At 41.5% G+C, this 14,728-nt stretch overlaps 2 protein-coding genes across 3 annotated transcripts in view; one reads left to right on the top strand and one right to left on the bottom strand.

Annotated features, from left to right (window-relative positions):
• The window catches only part of Ankrd13a (ankyrin repeat domain 13A), a 36,370-nt gene extending 33,058 nt beyond the window's left edge, over positions 1–3,312 (top strand). For both annotated transcript variants that reach the window (XM_077108843.1, XM_077108842.1), the window contains exons 14-15: positions 516–583; positions 1,258–3,312. In XM_077108843.1, coding sequence (XP_076964958.1) covers positions 516–583; positions 1,258–1,453 — 264 coding nt within the window. In that variant the 3' untranslated portion in view covers positions 1,454–3,312. The remainder of the gene's footprint in view (positions 1–515; positions 584–1,257) is intronic.
• A 4,287-nt stretch (positions 3,313–7,599) lies between these two features.
• Positions 7,600–10,713, bottom strand: C1H12orf76 (chromosome 1 C12orf76 homolog). The gene is made up of 2 exons (XM_077105212.1): positions 10,568–10,713; positions 7,600–7,825 (listed from the first exon to the last, which is right to left on the bottom strand). Exons 1-2 carry the CDS (start codon positions 10,698–10,700, stop codon positions 7,740–7,742), a joined length of 219 nt encoding a protein of 72 aa, XP_076961327.1. The 5' UTR covers positions 10,701–10,713; the 3' UTR covers positions 7,600–7,739.
• Positions 10,714–14,728: the final 4,015 nt, after the last annotated feature.

Genomic DNA, 14,728 nt, shown 5'->3' with positions numbered 1-14,728 from the left:
CCAGAGCAGGCACGTTCCCTTGGGAGGCTCCCTGGTAGAAGATCTCAGCCCCAAACCTCAGTGCCAGCCCAGCACACTCTTCCTTCCGTCCCTTCTGTAAGTAGGATTAGCTTTTCCAAACCCAGTATCTATGGAAACTTTATTGACGTAAGTTTTGACAAGGGGAGTAGCCAAAGTTCAGTACGACAAATATTGAATTATGTCTTCTGCCCTAAAAACCTGCTTTGGTCATTTAAATGTTGCCCAAGATTAGCTGTCTTCATTAGATTGATTTTTGTGTAAAGTATGGTGGAAGTTGTTCATCAGGGTAGCACTGCATGGTGGTACTGGTTGTGACCTGACATTTGGTGTCATTGTTGAGGTAACCCAAGTCCTTGTCAGTATTTCACACCAGACTACCAATAATAGGCATGTAAATACTTAAAATTTTGTTTCTTGCTGCTTTGGTTTCCTTATCAGTGTGGTAACTATTCCTTCTAAGAGGTATTCATGTCAATCGTGTTTGATTTTGCTAGGAACTTTCTGGACCAGCTTCGAATGGAGGAATCAGCCCAACACAGAGCTATGAGGCCCAGTACGAGAGGTAATCGACATGAGTCTTAATGATGTGGCTCTTGTCAAACCAAAGTTGACAAAGGCACTTAATAACGTAGGCAGACGCATGGCCCAGCCCCTAGCAGGAGAGACAATGTGTAAGCTCTGCTGCTTCCTCTTTGGCAGTTAGTTGTTAAACCAGCTCTGAACCCTTGACAGTGCCTTTCCAGGAAGGGGTGGTAATGCCCACTGGTTCCCAGGTCTGCGCCATTGGCAAAAAAGATCAAGGAAATGTTTTCTGATTGGTTTGATCCTCTATGAACATCTGATCACAGGGGAAGTTTATCTAGTGGGAAGTTTATACAGTGTTAAAGATCACCACACTTGGAGTAAGAGCTACAGAGATGATTAGAAGCACTTTTTAAGGGAAAAAATGATTCATTTTCTTATACTTTAAGGATGTATGAGAAACTGTTATGGAGAACCTGGGTTTTGCCTCACAACAGACTCAAATTTAATTTGCAGCCCCATCACTTAGTAGCTGGATAAGCTTAGGCAGTCTTCTTTGAGCACTGGGTTTCTCATCCGTGTTCAGCACTGGCACCCCTCAGGTTAAGATGGCGTTGTGCACACAAAACACAGCATGAACCTGGGAAGCAGTTACAAAATGCAGCTGTCACCATGACCTTAGTAATAAGCATCTCTCTTCTTTTTCCAACCCAGAGCTATCCAGGAGAGCCTCCTCACCAGCACAGAAGGCCTGTGCGCAGATGCCCTGAGAGACACGAGCCGGTTCGACAGCGACTTGCAGCTGGCCATGGAGCTCTCTGCCAAAGAGCTGGAGGAGCAGGAGCTCCGTCTCCAGGAGGAGGAGGCTGAGCTCCAGCAAGTCTTACAACTGTCACTCACTGAGAAGTAGACCTTGCTGCCCGCGGGCTGCACAAAGCAGAGGCTCTGGGCTGCACATTAGTGCTGTGTCAACTGAGGCCTCAGGGCTGAGGACCTACACTTCTGCAGATGACAGCTGCCCCTTCTTTACACAGAAGTGCAGGACCAGGGACTGCCAGGCACATCCAGGACATTCCCCAGAGTGGAGAAGAGTGGGGGATTGGCAGGCCCCATCTCCAGGCTAAGGGGAGAAGAACATCGTCACTTTCCATTAGTTGTATGGCTTGCAGGTCACATTTTTACTACCAGCTTTAGACAAAAACCCAATCCCTGCAGGTCTGTAGATACGTTTTTATCAAGGAGTGATAACAAAACAAGTTATTGCAGAGTCAGGGTGCTTTTATATACGAGAGCAGCAGCAGCAGCCTCTGTAGAGTGGTTTATGAGAATCTGAGACCTTCTTTATTGTTCACCAAAGAAATGGGTTGTGCGGATCTATTCTTTATTTTTACCTTTATATATAGGGTTTCTAGAACATTGTCATTATTCCTCCTCCATCTCCACCTTATTCCATTCCTTCCACCCCCAGCTAAAGTTAAAGAGGAGATATGTACAGGATCTATTTTAGATTATGGTTAACTATTTGCATCAAATTAAGATATACAGATGACCATGGATGTTGCCTTAGCCTTAAAAATCACTAATAGTTTGAAACCACCTCACTCCATGTATTGAGGGATCTGATTTGAATTTGTAAAGGCAGCTCCTTTGAGAGCAGGATCCTCCAGGCTAAATCAAAGGCAGCTAATCCTGTCCCTGAAGGAGCTGCTAGAGGAAGCCATGGCTTGTTCTTGAACTGGGGGAGCTGGCCACAGTATCAGAACAGCAGATAACTAAACCAGGGTGACTTCTGCACCTCGTCTGGTAAGAATTTCCAGAAAGACACTTAGGAAAAACGGGCCACATGTCACCCAAAGGATAGGGATGGATTTGAAATTAGAAAGGGAGTTAATGTAGAGCTCAAATGGTTCTTCACTCAAAAGGGAAAAAGGGATTCCATGTTGCTTTTTAGAGTTCAAATCAACATCTTTCTGGATGAATATATTTTTTAACAGAATCTTTTTATTATTTTTAAAAGATATTAAAAAAATGACTACTCCCATCAGTAGCAATACAAGGTTATACATTTTAACCAGATTTTCTCAGGCCTTTTTTGGATACCTTTAGTAGTTAACTATTTTGTCTAACCCTCCTGTAAATACCCATCGCATAACAGACAGACCCCTGGGGAATACAGCTGAGGGCACCTCTCCCTCTGGCCTATGTATTTATTCCCACAGGCTGCACTGAAATAACCTGGTAAACAATATCCTCCTCTGTTCCACATCTATTTCCTGTTGTGCTTCTTTCAGGATAGGAAGAGAAACATACTACCGTTCCAGTTAATGTCTGTATCCTACAGTTAGTGTTGCCAGTAGAAGGTTTCTACACACAAAGAATTGTGCTTTTAATTCCATATTGCCATCTGCCTTTTTGTCACGGTCTGACCAAAATTCCTTCTCTGCACACGAGGCCAGTACAGGCAACATCACTTTTGTTTCATATGCAGCTTGGTGTTTTGTTTACTTGGCATTTATTGTGAGCAAAGTCACTTTTTGGGAATGGCTCTAGTTAGGCCACGTCATTTACTCACTAAGGTGAATCATAGGCAATTTCTGTGTTTGCATTCCATTGCTCTGCTTCCCAAAGTCTTTTGACTTTCTCCCTAGGAAGTCACTTAAAAAGGGACTGAGCAACATGTCAACCTGTCAAAGCGTTTTTCCTATGTGTTCTCTTAAAATGCAAATAAAGACTGCTTCTGTAGAGGGTGCTCATCCAGTATCCTATTCAGTCTGAGTCTTGTCTCTTTTTTAAAACATTTTTTTTAAGTTATAGATGGACACAATATCTTCATTGTGTCTGTTTATTTTTATGTGGTGCTGAGGATCAAACCCAGTACCACACATGTGTGAAGCAAGCACTCTGCCACTGAGCCACAACCCCAGCCCTGAGTCGTGTCTCTCTCTTTTTTTTTTTTTGCATTGTCTTATCATCACTGGAACAAGTTGCTCGGTTGTATACCATGACAAGGTGGCACACTTCTGTCAGCCTTCCTACCAACTCACACAGACCACATGTGCCACACAACTTGTTCCAGATGAAAAGGAAAAGCATCCACATTGGATTGCTCAGCCAGCCCTGCAGCAGTGTCCCCAGGCGCACTGGCTCTGGAGGAGGACAGGAGGGCCCGCTGAACATTCCTTCCCTGGTGTGCTTTGGGAGGCTATCTTTACCCATTCAGATGATACTTAGGGCTTCCAGACTCATCTTACACTTAATATGTTTTACTAAATCAGAAAAGGTAGTTTATGGCCAGTAAAAATTGTTTGTTTGGGTTCTGGAAATGAGGCTTTGATATTTCTGAGAGGATGTGAAAAAGCTGCTTTGCTTTTGTGGGAAAGTAGATACCAATTCACTGAGCCATGAGAGCACTGTGAAGAAAAGAAAATGATTCTTCTTAGGTCAAGTGGATGAATGATTTAACAATAGTTGATAGAAGGATGATCAGATGATGTAACAATAGTTTTATTTTTCTTTTTTTTTAAACTCTAGGTTCATTCAAGTTTGAATGACCCAATATCAGCAGAAACTTTAAGCAACTTTTAAGTTTCTAAGACTTTCTTTTCCATAAAGAAGCCTGTCACACTGCATATGATGTGAGGTATCAATGAAATAGAAAAGATGGGCTATGAAAATTACAAGTGACTGGTGATGGGAACTCAAAGTCCAACCTTGACCTATGTCTAGAAATAGGTAGGTGTGGGTTAAGATTAACGTTCAGTTGAGAAAAGTATAATACACGAATAGTACCCAAGAGTCCTCAGACCTCAATCAGCACTGAGAGGCTTCTGAATCTCAACTTTAAGAAGTTTATTTAGTGTTTGCTAACATTTTCTTATTGGTGCAGGTTAAACACGTGTTCATCTGGCTACACAGGTAGTATTCTGAGAATGGTTTAGTTATGTGGTCTAGGGTTGACAAGCATACCTTCAGAGATGAAGACTAGGGAAGTAATCCGTTTCAAAGTACTAGTTGGCTAGTCTTGACTGCTTAAGTTTTGGGGATAATTTTCTCCCCCAGAATTAATATTTTTGCATCCCTCTACAAAAGGCCTCTTTCTGCAAAGATTATTTTGTTGAATTGATACAGATGATGAAACTGGAACATGAATGTAGACTGGGTCTTGGATTTGTGTGTGGAATATCATTATTGCACAGTTGTTTCAGAAAATTGGAACAGATGAGTGGAAATTCTAAGCGAAAAGCAAGTCACAAGATTTAACTGTTTGACAGTTTTTACTGTTTCATTTTAAAATTCTAAAAATGGCAATGAACATCATAGCAGTATTTGAAGTTGTTCTTCCAGATGAGATGGTAATGGTTGTGTATTCCTAGGACTGGACTCTTGTAAATGCCAGTCTCTGTGTCCCACCCCCTTCTTCCTCAGTCAGTAACCTAGGACTTCTATGGGATGGTCCAGCTGTGGTGATTCTTCCTCCATTTGTATTATTTTTCACATCATTGGATTTTTACAATAATTAAGAGAGTGTGTATATCACCACTTTACAGATTAGAAAGTTGAGGCTCTAGAGAGATTAAGTCTGTTTATAATTGGAGATGGGACAAGAATCCAAGCCTTACCTGGATCCAGCCTGAGAGTTGATTATGGCCTAGTTTCCTTTTTTTTCTTTAAAATTATTACATTTACTGAAACACAGTCTCAAATGCATAAAGTAGGCATTAATTGGTTAATCAAAGGAAAATTTTAAAAAATGGACTTCCATTTTGTGATACTTTAAAATCTTTCTTGGTGATTGATTAAATAGATGAAATGAATTAAAAAATCCACTAAGATAAGGACTGGGGTTGTGGCTCAGGGAGAGCGCTCACCTAACGTGTGAAGCCCTGGGTTTTTGACTTTTATGCAGTCAAGACTAGCCAACTAGTACTTTCAAACAGATTATTTCCCTAGTCTTCATCTCTGAAGGTATGCTTGTCAACCCTAGACCACATAACTAAACCATTCTCAGAATACTACCTGTGTAGCCAGATGAACACGTGTTTAACCTGCATCAATAAGAAAATGTTAGCAAACACTAAATAAACTTCTTCTTTTTTTAATGAAAACTAGTTTTATTTTAAAATTAAGTGCATAGCACTCATCTAATTCCACTGGTGTAGACTTTAGCACCATGCTCGCTATTTGCAATTAATATCATAACACAGATACATTTTGGTTTGCAGTCTGTACTTGAGTAGTGTTTATTTAGTGGACTTTGGTAAAGCTCTTGATACATATTAATCTCTTCACAGTACACATTTAATGATGGTCCAGTAATCTCAAAAAACAAATAAACTTCTTAAAGTTGAGATTCCGAAGCCTCTCAGTGCTGATTGAGGTCTGAGGACTCTTGGGTACTATTTGTGTATTATACTTTTCTCAACTGGACGTCAATCTTAACCCATGGGACTTTGAATTTCCATCACATACTGTACCACATAAAAATAATAAATAAATAAACATTAAGGGAAAAAACCCCACTAAGATAAAATAAAGCAAAAGGCTGTAAATAAACTTGATCTAAGAGATACAGAATATTAGAATTAATTTTCCTAAGGTCACCACAGAGATCAGAAACCTAAATCAATTTTTTCCCCCAAGAAATTAGCAGTATTCAGATCACATTTTCTAATCACAAAGTCAAAGTTTGAATTTTAAATCCTCGGTAAAACGCATACATTTGAACATTAAAAATACCTTCTAAGTACCTGTACAGTCAGTCAAACTAGAAATCAAAATCAAAAAGGTGAGAACTATTAAATCTTGACCCTGAAGTACATGGTTCAGTTTTTTAAAATTAGTACCTTTGTCTAGTGGCAATAAGTTGTTTCACATGAATTTAAAATTCCACTTCACAGTGCTTCCTTAAGAAATCAGATTCACACATACACACCCACACACACCCCTACCTGCACTTTAACACTTGGGAAATAATTACTAAGAGTAAAACAGCACATAGGGTTTGGTTTTTCATTTTAATTGACAGTTTGCTCAAAAGTACAGAAGGAAGAATATCTCAATGGCTCAATGTTACAAGGTTAAACAAAGTCCTTAGGTCACATTGTTACAGTATGCCTCATCAGTTATTTCACATTAAGTGCAGGTTGTTGAGAAAAGAAAATATCAGTGCTGTGCTAAATAAAGCACAAGATAAGCATTTCAGCTTCATAACAAAATTAAATCTAGCACCTTTAAAATAAATACTAATAACCAGTCTATAAGTGTGGAAGTATCATTTTAATAAGGGGTAAAAAAATCCAGTTTACCAGCAGTGCAGACTAACTAATCTCAGCATTTTCAAAACTGAGATTGAATTTATGTAAACACACAGCAGCTCACAGTGGAAATGTACTTCTTGGTTGAGCCCTCCCCACACCCAGGGCTGAACAGGGTTCCTGCTGAGTCTGGGTTCCCCATCTGAAAAGCTAACACAAGTTTTAGGGCTGGAAAGACTTAAGTACTAAACAAAGGGATCACTGTGTCTGAACAGGATGGAGTTCTTTTCCTGAGGGGCCAGCTAAACACTTCCAGTCCAATCCCAGAGCTTTCTATGCCAAGGGTGCATACAGTAATAGGCCTACCTGATGCGACCCTGACTTCATTGGGGGACATCCACATACAGAGTTGGATGCAGGTAGAGAGTCACAGGCTCAAGTTCCCTACAGTGGACACTGCTTTGCAACCAGGGCATTCTAAGTCAACTCAGTATAATGAAAATTGTGATTCTTAATCTGCTGTGAGCAGATGGCTCTAGTGCAGGCAGTGTCTCTACAGGCTAAGCCTTCCTCTTACTACGATTTCAAGCATTAATGGTAGTCCTTTCCAGTGTGGTTCTTATGGGTACAGGGTTACCATGTTTTCTTTCTTGCGAATACTCCATCTTTGCCCTGAACCTTGGAGCATCAGTTCTTTTACAAGTATAGTCAGACATAAAAAGAAACATCAAGAAGCAGCTCAGCAGCCAAATTACTTGCATTAGGATGTTAGGGGAAAAAAAAATCACTAGATTTTTTTTTTCTAAACCATTTAGCTTTTACCAAATGACCAAAGGTCATTTCCAAATAGAAAAGTTCTGATTCCAACTTCTCCATTGGCCCGTGTGCAACACAACTTATCCTGTCCCCAAAAGCTTGTGGTGGAACTCGCTTGCTTGGCTGTTATCGACGCCGAATGGGCTTGTAGACACAAAATGCCAGAAGGATGACGGTCACCAGCAGGATGCTGAAAATGGTTCCCATCAACACTGCAAAGAGAAAAATGTCACTCCGAAGGGCACACAGATTCTGCAATTCATGCATTTGTTGACTATGATTTTTCAAATGCCACTTATTGCCAGGCACTGTGCCAGGAGGAGGGAGAGAGCTGTGAATAAACCCTTGTGCAGTGAGACATAAATAAAAAACTTTCATATACCTTGATAAGCTGTGAAGAAAACAGTGCTGTGATGGTGATGGGATGGCGGGCAACAGCAGGTAGGGTGGAGGGGGAAGCTCAAAGGTGACACACAAGCTGAGCCCCTGATAACAGGAAGGAGCAGCTGTGTGCAGCTCTGCAGGGAGAGCATTGCCCTCCCAAGGATCAGAGAAGGGCCAGAAGAAAAGGAGACAAATATGAAAGAGTAAAGAGAGAAAGGAAAGAGGCCAGACAGGAAGGCTGAAGCCAGTTTATGTAGGGCCCTGGAGCCCATGAAGAAAATAAGGACTTCCCCCAAAAAATTTAAAGAGGAGCTTTAGGAGGACTGAAGGCAAAGGGAGACATGCTCTGACTTTGCTGGGGAAAAGATCCCTCTTGCTGCTCTGGGGAGAACCATCTGACTACGGACAGGTAACAGGTGCAGGGAGCCCAACTATGTCTGGAAAGCCACTAGTAAGACCTGGAAATTCAGTAAAGAATAAAATATTTCAGTCTCTTAATATTGTCTTGACCAGGATCTTCTCACCAAAGAAGCAATTAACCAACTGCACAAACCTATTATGTTTTTGAGAATAAAGTTCACAACTAAAATTTTCAAGGTGCTCAGGTGAGAAGTGGGATCTACAACTATTTACTCAAGTTGAGCTTTGCTGGTACAGGATGATGAGGACCTGTGCTTTAAAATATTAACCAGTCACCTGCCAGAAGGTTTACTCAACAGCAGCAGTGATGTGCAACCGTGTTTCAATAACAGAGATCTTAGGAAGCATTCAAAATGCTGTTACCATTAATAAGCAAGTATATTTATATGTGCTTGTAAGTAAGTGGGGCCTAACCAGCTGGATTGTTTTCCAATCAAGTTACTGTTCCTCTGGAAAACCAACATTTCATCAGTTTTCTTCAAAACAGTAATTTCAGAGTATTTGTGACTTTCCCCCAGTGCCCCATCATCATCCACACTTAACCCAATTATTTGCATGGGAAGGTCATCTTTTTAGGTGAGTGAGGGAGAGAAGAAGGGTAGAAGAGATGACAAAGACAGTGTGCCATAACTCCAAAAGGTTACAAGTAACTTTAATGTCTTTATTAAACAAAATCTACAACTTATGTGAGCTAAATGTCATATCTCAAATAGCCCTTGTTTCCTAAACACCTGCCCCAATTTTCAAAAGTCTTGAATTCCAAGTTCCTAAAATTCTGACTGTAATTAGATTCAAAACCGTCTTATTCTGCTTAAGCCATTTTCTTGAATTTAGAAGGGATCTAAAAAATTTAAACTCCCAAAGCAGAAATTCTGAGGATTGGAATGGGGGATGGAAATCTACTTAAAATAAATTAAAAACAGCTTAAAAGCATGTGTTTTGAGGTATACAATGTCCATTGGGACAGCTACCGATCCATCTGGGGTTTGATTGATTCTCCTGCTCACCACCTCTCTCTGCACTTTCCATGTAAAATCAGTTATCTGACTGGCAGGTCCAGACAGAACCTATTAGACTATTTCACTCCATCCTTATGGTCAGTTCCCATAAGGGAGCATGATTTTCTGCATCCATCAAATGGGACAAATGACACCCACTTAAAAAGTTTGAGGGCCAAATAAAAAAGTGCTCAACAAACTGCTGGACATATAATAAGCACTGTTACTATTGTCAAGATCAGCAACATGGCACAGGTTTGGGTTTCCATGTATGTTTACAAGCTACATAAGCTTACACAAGTCATCCAACCTCTGTGTCTGTTTCCTTGTCTGTAAAATTAGGTAAAAATACCCACTGCACAGGATTGTCTAGGGCCATGTTTCTGGTACTACCAATGGTAAAGGACTAGTTTTTATGATTTATGGCCCAGACCTGCAGCTCCCTTCACCTGCGAAGCGTTCCAGGTCAGAAATACCTAGAACTGGTCTCCACTTGCTGGGATGTTACAACATCACGGTGTTAAGTTTTGAAACACTCAATTTCTGCAGTCATCTCTTTGAAGATAACCTAGATTGCAGACCACCCTTCGAGGAGTGCTGATCTATAGTACTGGTCTCAGCGCTGGGGATGTTCACCCAGAGGTCACTGGTAACCACTGGAAACATTTCGATGATCTAAACAGGGTGGGCTATTGGCATCTACAGGGTAAAGGGTGGGGGTGTTGCTAAACAACCTACAGTGTTCAAGGTAGCTCCCTCCACCTGAGAAAGAATCTTTTGATCCAACATGTCAGTAGTGTCCAGGCTAAGAAATCCTGACAACGTGTGGAAGCGACTTCGCAGGGTGCTCAGGGGTTTAGGGCGCGCCTCGTTGCCTAGCCCTCGCAACCACACAGGAGGGGGCCCAGGCTGAGACGCAGGCTGTTGTCGATTGCGGTTCATTTAGGCACAACCAGCACATTCCGGGAAAATAACAAGTCACCGGGCCTTGTGCTGAGCATCAGGCCTTCGGAGACAGGGTCTCGAGGCTCCTGAGAGTCCCCACCTGCCTCGGGGCCCTCACACATCTCCCACCCAGTGTGGCAGGTTCCTGCGGACGGAAGCTGCAGAAGCGGAAGTGCGACCCACTGCCTGTCGCCCGCGGCTGCTCACCTAGGTTCTGTCCGCGCAGCACCGCATACGGCCGGCTCCGCTCCGACGGCTCCACTGGGCTTGGGGCCTTCGCCTGCCCCAGCAAGAGGCTGCACAGGCTCAGACCTAGCCATAGCCACACCGAACGCAGCATCTTCCGCGGCACTAGTGGTAAAGAGGCCACTTCCGCCGTAAGTCCCGCCCTTGCCTCGAGCCGCAGTCCGCTTTCCGCAGCCTGCATCCGCCCGGCGCGTGTCGTTGCTAGGGTGACAGTACCTCCCGGCTAATGTTCCGAACCTGCAAAGGTTCCCTATGGATGAACGTTCCGCCCAGGCAAATTTTCCGCACGGATCAAACTACCGTTCCGGGCATCATTCCACTGTCTTTGCCGATCCTCCGGGACCCACGTCGCCCCTTGCGTTGGGCTGCAGGAGGCATCATTCGGTAGGAGTCTCTTAGGTCCATCCTGGACCTACGGAAGTGTGTGTGTGTGTGTGTGTGTGTGTGTGTGTGTGTGTGTGTACCAATCCATGCCCTTTCTTACAAAATCTCCACCAGACCTGAAAAATAGTGTTCCCATTTTACAGATGCCACCTGAGGGAGTCCTTAGCTAACTCCGCAACCCTCCCTCTGCCTCAGAATGCACACTCCCACCCTCGTTCTTTCATCCCCAGTGTCCTTAAACTCACCACCATTTACCTTTTACACTTGATGTACATTTAGTGATATTCCTGCCATCCACTCTAGAATGTAAAGTCCAGGAGGCAGGGGTTTTGTTCTTGCTCACTGCTCTATCGCAGAGAGAGGAGTAGCACAGGATGTGCAATGGATGTTTGCTGAACAAGCGAGTACACTGCGCTTAAAGTGTTTGCCCCAAGGCTACAAGTGGCAGCGCTAGAACTTGACCCTGATATTATACATTCTCAAACTGGAGGCTTTTCCAGTTCACACACTGTCTCATGTCATTGTTCAGGCTTGACTTGTGGTAGGATTAGTACTATCTACCTCACAAAACACAAGCCATGCAAAAGAGATAATGGAAAGCATTCTGCCAACTCTAACTAGTTATACCCAAATGCACGAGATCTCACAGGTCTTCATTTATATATTCATTTTAAAATTGGATTGGGAATGTAGCTCAGTGGTAGAGCATTTGCCTAGCATGCAACAGGGCCCTGGGTTTAATCCCTAGTACCGAAAAGAAAAATTAAGTGCTTACCCCTTCTGTGTCCTGATGTAACTTTTAGTCTAGTTAGGAAGGCAGATCATCAAGGATCACAAAGAGAATTATATAATTCAAAATAGCAATGGATGCTATAAAGAGAAATAATAACAACAGGGTACTGAATTTACACATCAGGGAGGCAATTCCCATCAGGCTGGTGGAATAGCTTTGTGAGATCTGGTCCTGGGAACTGGTGGAATGTAGTGCACTAAAAGAACCTCCATCTGAGAGGAGGATGGAGAATGGTTCTCTTTAGACAAGATTAGGACCCTCTTTAACTTCTTTGGGATGTTTCCTGGCAGGTCAGTTATTTCATGCTGGGTTCTAATGTACTTAAAAGTAGAAGCAAGTGGTGGAGTGGAGTAACACCTAAGCATTAGTAGTTAAGTGAGCACAGTGCTCACCACTCTGAGCCTCAGTGCCTGTATGTGGAAAATGAGGATAAGAGAATTGACCTCTGTTAGAGGACTGAACTAAGAAAATGCTTGTAGTTGACAACACACAGTGTAAGTGGCTTACATGTTAGCTATCATTTTTGTTTGTTTGTTTGGGGAAATATGCCTTAGAAAACTGGGTTTGGAATGGACCCTAGAAGTTATGTAGTCAAATTAGTTTGTGTCTTATTGAGATGCCTCGATTTCTATTCTTTCTTGTGCTGCCCATCATTGAACTATTTCTCAAATTCCCTTCAATTAAAGGATGTGCAAAAGAGACATAGGAGGATAAGCAGTTGTTTAAAGAAAATGTGTTATATGGAATCACACTGCATGACCTTTCTGTTCCCACCTCAAAAATCTTGAGGCGGGAACAGAAAGGTCATGCAGTGTGATTCACTTACAGTGCTCTTTCTTGAGAACTGTACCCAGCAGGCCTCTGCCTGAAGCACTCCTTAGGGTGCCCATGCCTCAAACCCTCAAAGCCCTGCAGTCACTCTGTCTAGTTTTCACCAGTCTACATTTTGTTCTCTCATTTTTTTTCTGTTGTCATTGTCTTCCTCTCTTACCTCCGAACCCCACAAAGGGAGAGACAACATCGGGTTCACTACTCTGTTCTCAGTTCCAGAGCAATGCCTACAACATATCTTCAAATATGTGCTGAGTGGATGTGAAGCAATAATGTTGAGGAAGTAAAAGAGAAACATGTTTGTCAAAAAGGGTTGAAGGAGGGGCTGTGGCTGTGGCTCAGCAGTAGAGCACACGCCTAGCACGTGCGAGGCCCTGAGTTCCATCCTCAGCACCACATAAAAATAGAGAAATAAATAAATAAAATAAAGATATTAAAAAAATATAAGCATAATATATTTTAAAAAACCAGCCTGTTTTCTCCACTTATGAACTTCACATATGTTTGCATACTGCCAACAGAGTGGACCACTCAGAATTAAATATAATAATCTTGGCTACAAAATTCTCATCGCTCTTGATCTTTTGATGCTTGGTTCATTATACCTTGCATTTTGGTGACTTCAGAACAACTCTTATCTCCCTAACTGGACAATGAATTCCCTCTATCAGGGTTTCAGGACATCCAGATTTGAATTTCAGATAAACAATAAATAACGTCTAGTAAAGGTACATCCCAAAGATTTGCATGGGGTGACATATTCTATATTTTTTATTTGCTCAATCTGGCGACCCTACCTTCAGAGCAGAATATAGAACTTACTCATCTCTCTACCCTTTTCTTCCCATGTTCAAGCTGGCATGTGTTTTACACAGAGTAGGTGCTCAATAAACTCTTGTGCAATGAATAATTGCATGACTACAGACTGAGGGACTTATATTCAGGTTACAACATTTCAGCAGACATACTCCCATTTATAGTTTTTTCCTATAGAAACAAAAGAAAAAATGGAGAATCTGGTCATGTGGTAGCTTCCAATTAATTAATTAGTTAATGTTAATTAAATATATAAAACATTACATTTTCATTAGTTGTAAGCAGACAATTCAATGTCATCAAATACATGAAATACATTCACAACGCTGTGTGACTATCACCACAATCTAGACCTAAAACCTTTCATTACTGCCAAGAAAAATCCTCTATTAAACAATAACTCTTCCTCCTACCCTCAATCTATAGAAACTTCTTTTTCTGTGTCTATGAATTTGACTATTCTCAGTGCTTTGTATAAGTGGTATCATATATATTCATTCTTCTATGATTGGCGTATTTCACTAAGCATGTTTTCAAGGTCCATTCATGTTGTTGCATATGTAAAAGGTTCACTCCTTTTACTCCTTTGGCTAAATATTATTCTGCTATGTGCACATATGTATCTTGTTTATCCATTCAACTACTAATGGGCCCTTGCGTGGTTACTGTGAATGATGCTGCAGTGAGCGCTGGCATATAAATATCTGTTAGAGCCCCTGTTTTCAATTCTTTGAAATATATACCCAGGAGTGGAACTGCTGGTCATGTGGTAGTTCTGTATCTCAACTTCTGTCTTCCACAGTGACTGTATCACTTTACACTCCCTCCAGCAATGCATGTGTATTCCAGTTTCTCCATATCCTTTGTCAAGACTTGTTTTTATTTTTTTCTTCTCAAGTTATAGCCATCCGATTGGGTATGGAATGGTATTTCTTTATGGATTTGATTTACTTCAGAGGTACCAATTTTAACTTAGGAAAGAAATGGTTTGTATCTGTGGCTTAGAAAAATAGTTTTTTAAAAAATATTTTTTGTTGTAGATGCTACCTTTATTTATTAATTAATTTATTTTTTATGTGGTGCTGAGGATCGAACCCAGTGCCTCATGCATGCTAGGCAAGCGCTCTGCCACTGAGTTACAGCCCCAGCCCATAGGAAAATACTTTTAGCAGATTTTTCAGTTATAAAGGCAAATCCCAGAACACAGTCTGGAACAGAAAGTTAAAGACAGGTAAATTATTCCATATTTTTATTGTGTGTAATACTGATTTTTACCTGGTATCTAATAAGAGACATGT

Source organism: Callospermophilus lateralis, chromosome 1, assembly GCF_048772815.1.
Source record: "Callospermophilus lateralis isolate mCalLat2 chromosome 1, mCalLat2.hap1, whole genome shotgun sequence".
Taxonomy (NCBI): Eukaryota; Metazoa; Chordata; class Mammalia; order Rodentia; family Sciuridae; genus Callospermophilus; species Callospermophilus lateralis.
This window is presented reverse-complemented; position numbering and strand designations above follow the sequence as displayed.